General features: G+C 44.4%; 1 protein-coding gene across 2 annotated transcripts in view; it reads left to right on the forward strand.

The window, feature by feature from the left end:
- LOC143927538 (sodium- and chloride-dependent creatine transporter 1-like) overlaps positions 1-5,000 on the forward strand; it is a 135,687-nt gene that overhangs the window by 54,658 nt on the left and 76,029 nt on the right. For both annotated transcript variants that reach the window (XM_077451661.1, XM_077451659.1), the window contains exon 3: positions 4,186-4,317. In XM_077451661.1, coding sequence (XP_077307787.1) covers positions 4,186-4,317 — 132 coding nt within the window. The remainder of the gene's footprint in view (positions 1-4,185; positions 4,318-5,000) is intronic.

The following is a 5,000-nucleotide window of genomic DNA, read 5'->3' on the forward strand; positions in this document are numbered from 1 at the left end:
ACTTTACATTGTAGCAAAGTGTAATTTCTTCAGTGTTGTCACATGAAAAGATAGAATAAAATATTAACAAAAATGTGAGGGGTGTACTCACTATTGTGAGATACTGTATATATATTACTATATGCAATATTACATATGCTACATTTTACATACACTTTAAAGGTAAAAAAAAATATTATTATATTACTGGATTTATATAGCGCCAACAGTCAAACTTTACAACATGAAGGCAGACAGTACAGTTTCAATACAATTCAATAAAAGAGGAATCGGAGGGCCCTGCTGGTTAGCGCCATCCCTAAAGGAGCTGCAGTAATTTAATCAGTTCTTTCCTAAGATTAGTGGAGAAGCAGCCAAGCCCACAGAAATAGTTCATTCACTGTGGCTCAGAAATCAGTCTAGGGCAGGGGTAGATAACCTTAAAGAAGTGGAGATCTACCTGAACAACATGGAAGAAGTAAAGGATCACCGGTCACAGTGTTGCCTCCTCACACCTGATTTAAACCTCTAATTGCCATACTACTTTGTCCCAATCGCATGCATTGCACGTCAATCATGGGTTTAAATCCAGTGGTGAGGAGGCAACCTATCACATCCTCACCACCTATCAAACACACTTGGATCGCTTTTCAGAGGAACAACAGCGCATGCTGCACTTTTGAATGAGCCCTTAGTTGCATTTTACAGCGCCACCCTTAGGGCTCGTTCACACGTAAAGATGGGGGGGGGGGGGTGATAAAATCCTGCAGTTGAGTTTACTGCCCCCAGTCCCCACCCCCTTTAGCTGCTGAGGCAAAAGCCAAAGGTGTACACATGCCACAGCAAGATTTAAACCCCCTGTTGCTTTGGTGGGTGCTACCACTTACCAATCGTGTCCCATTCAAGCAAATGGGGCCACTTTGCAAGTGCCCCAAAACTGCATACTTCTGTGGGGTCTAAGGGGTTAAAGCAAGTGGTGAGAAAGCATCACTCCGCATGGGACAGGAGCCGGCACTACAAAGGAGGAAACAGCTTATACAGCTCTTGCTCCTTACTACAGCTCCAACTTTACAAGTAGTCCCTCTGCATTGAACTCTGTTTGATGCTCTGGGATGGCAGAACAGCAAGCCCAGTCACCTGTCCGCCATCTACTGGTAGGTCATAATCCACTGGTTGCTGACCCCTGGTCTAGGGGAAGCCTTTATGTAATTTATTGCAGCTAGGGTGGACAAAGGGGTATGGGATGCTCTGAAGCGTCTGTGCACAAAGTTGCAAAGGACACTTATCTGGATGAGAGCAATGCAGTCTTTCACTCCCGGGACCAGGAGACTATTAAGCCGGCCATAGAGGATGTGATTCTCTTTCCTGCAACATGTGGTTTCAGGAAAGAGAATAACTTGATTCTCACATCAACAGCTCCCGCAGCACTATTGTGTTCTCCCAGTGGGGAGGCCATCCAGGCCAGGAGAGCACACAGTGATTATTGCCACTGGCAATAATCACATAAAAAATCTGAATGGCTGGTTGTACCCAAGTTGATCAATCAAATTTGGTACAATTCGCCTTTCCAAACATGGTTAGAACCTTAGCCGTCTATGGCAAGCTTTAGGTACAGAATGATCAGAGGCACCTTTCCACCGGGTAGTAGCCACAGCCTTTTACTTCCAGCTGTAGACCAGGAGATGTTAGAGCATGTGTAGGACGTGATATTAGACTAAGTTTCCTGCAGCTGACAACCACAAGATAGGTTTGGGCAGTTATTTTGGAGCAGACTAGAGCAGCCTGGGTTCTTCCAGCTGAAGACAAGATAGAATAGCAAACTAGGCACACTAGGGACCTTGTTTCACATCCACAACTGGGGTACACCATAGATAACCTGCAGCTGAGGAGAATTGGGCTCTACCCACGATACCCAGTAGAAGCAAAGCCATGGGATTACTCCATCCAGCAGCTAGTCATGAGGGCTTCAAGGTTTAGAAACCCCCTGAAGCACACTGCCCCCGTTCCTCCAAGGGAAGAACTAATTTCTTTGGGCTCCTGGCTATTTACTTGCCTCCCACCCACCATCTGGACACACCTCCCTAGGGATTGGATGGAGCAACTTAAGAGCCCAGCCTGGGCATATGAATTTCCCCATCCTGAGCTCTGGCAAGTTCTCAACAGGCTCAGGGACAATCGATCAAATGCCCAAACTGGGGAGCCAGAACAGAACAAAACAGCAGATCACAACTACAGAGCTTATAATCTAAAAGGGAGGGTCAGGTGATACAAAAGGTGATAACTGTGGGGGATATGCTGATGGAGAAAATAGAAGTCCCTGTTTGTACACTTTTGATGGAGAGATATGTAATGATACAATGAGCATAGTGCCTCCCAGCACAGGGGCTCCACAGTTTGAATTGTGGCCAGCACACCATTTGCAAGTCCTCCTTGTCCTTGAATGGGTTTCCTTGGATCCTCCAGTTTTCTCCCATACTCCAAAACATGGCAGCTAGACATGTGCAAGATGAAAAAATCTTGTTTTGTTTTGTTTAGTTTAGATTTGTTAATCTAGTTATTTAGTTTAGTTAAATTTGGTTGATTCATTTAATTCATATTTGGGATTCATATTTCAAATTCTTATTCTAAATTTTTCGAATTTAACAAATTTTTCGTTTCGAAATGTTCAAATCAATAAATTTAAAATCGGCCGAAAATGTTATATTTTTTTCTATTCAAGTGAGGCAAAGTGAACAAAAAAAAAAAAACTTCATCAAAAGATTGCAATGACTTTAAATCACCTTTGGCTTAACAAAAACTGCAATATTTTGAAATGGTACTCTAATAACACGCACAATCTTTGATTTCAGCCTTGGCGGCCTGTAATCTCCATTCAGGGCACCGGACGCATGGATTTCAATGGGTTTTTTTTTTTTTTGGAAGCACATGGTTAGAGCCTGTGGCTCTAACTGGCTTCAAAAAAGGGTGGGCTCGGGGCGCAGAGCATTGTGCCCTCAGCCCACCCAGTTGTGTGACAATAGCGAATTAATATTTGCTATTGTCTTCCTGATTCTCCTCCCGGCCAATCAGAAAGCGGGTCTGAGGACCCACTTCCTGTTTGGCCAGGGGGAGAAGCAACGGCCCCGGAGTGAATAATAACAGCGAGGAGCAGCAACGCTACTCCGGACAGATCCTTGTCATCTGCCTCCTAAGGTAAGGAGACCTCTGATCCTCCATCTCCCGTGGGGGGGGGGAGGGATTGCCGCCTTCCCATCCGTCTCCAGGGCAGGGGAGGGATTGGCGCTGGTTTGCCGTCCCCCCAAAATATTGAGCACCAGCTGCCGCTGGAGTCAGAAATATGTTTACAGTTCGAATTCGAATTGCATTCGCTGTAAAATTTGATTCAAATTTCAATTAAAATTTCGGGAAATTTGGACAAATTTCGTTCTGTTATTCAGAGAATTCGGTAAACTTTGTTTGTACTGTAATTCGGTATATATCCGAATAACGGAAAATGTGTCTGAATATTACTTCAGAACGAAACAAACCGCACATGTCTAATGCCGGTAGGTTAATTGGCTCCAGTGTGCATTGGCCCTAGTAGGGATATATGTTAAATGGGCACGTTGGATTATGGGCAGGGACTGATGTGCATGTAAAGTGCTACATAAATTGTCCACTCTACATAAAGGCCTGTAATAAATAAATTAAATATGTTGTATAATAAATCAGTATAATGGGTGACCAACAGCTGGAAAATAGTGTTACTGACTCCCACCTTGCTCAGTGTATCTACAAGTACCTTTGTCAGATCATTCTGGTGTCCATCCACATTCATAGTGTTAGGACCATCCACATTCATGGTGGTAGGACCATCCACATTCATGGTGGTAGGACCATCCACATTCATGGTGGTAGGACCATCCACATTCATGGTGGTAGGACCATCCAAATTCATGGTGGTAGGACCATCCACATTCATGGTGGTAGGACCATCCGAATTCATGGTGGTAGGACCATCCACATTCATGGTGGTAGGACCATCCACATTCATGGTGGTAGAACCATCCACATTCATAGTGGGAGAACCATCCACATTCATGGTGGTAGGACCATCCACATCCATGGTGGTCAGTTCAGAACTCATGTGTAGAAAGCTGTTGAAGTGTTGACTGCTCGAGTCCAAATGTCAATGTTCTTGACCACCATATTGTTTTTTTTCCACAGGTGTGTTTCTTATTCCCTACTTGCTGATCGTGTTTGTGGGTGGAATCCCAGTGTTCTTCTTAGAAATTGCTTTGGGTCAGTTCATGAAGCAAGGAGGAATTGCAGCGTGGAACATCGCTCCGCTTTTCAAAGGTAAAGTGTTCATTCTGGAGCTCAGATGGTTGTTGCTCAAGAACTGCTTTCATGTTGCTGTGCGCTCCCAGGCTCCTCTGTATTTTTCTATGTCCAAATATTCAAAAGGTTGCATTCTCCTGCTACGGGGATTTCCATTTCCTATTTTGTCTCTGGAGATGGGAAGTGAAGAGAAATCAGTTTGGTGGAGACCCAGACAGCCATTAAAACCTGATAGAGGTTTACTTTTAATCACTTCCAATTTAAAGCGGAACTGCAGTCTGCTCACATAATTTGTATTAAAGCGGAGTTCCACCCTAAAAAAATGTTTTACATTAAAAGACTCCTTTTAACCTAGAAACAATCATTTGGAGGAATTTATTTTTTTATACTTACCAGAAAGGCCCTGTTGCTATGTAGTTCTCGTAATCTGCCACTTCCTGGTCCGCGGAGCTCCTCGTGACTTCCTCCCTCGCCTGTGCTCCTGAAAAATGATGACATGTCATTTCCCAGGAGTTTGTGGGCATTACTCTGCTCAAACATCGCGTTATTTCCTGGCAAGAAATGACGCGCTTTAAGGCGGATCGCAGCGCCGACATGTGTTTATCTATGTTGCCATAACAACAAGGCGGGACCTTCCTCCGTCGCCGCCCGTTATGGTAACGTTCGAAACAATCAGTGCTACGCCCTCCGTTGAACCGCGC

This window comes from Lithobates pipiens, unplaced genomic scaffold, assembly GCF_037356315.1.
Source record: "Lithobates pipiens isolate NorthernLeopardFrog02 unplaced genomic scaffold, aLitPip1_a1.2 Scaffold_23, whole genome shotgun sequence".
NCBI classification, from domain to species: Eukaryota; Metazoa; Chordata; class Amphibia; order Anura; family Ranidae; genus Lithobates; species Lithobates pipiens.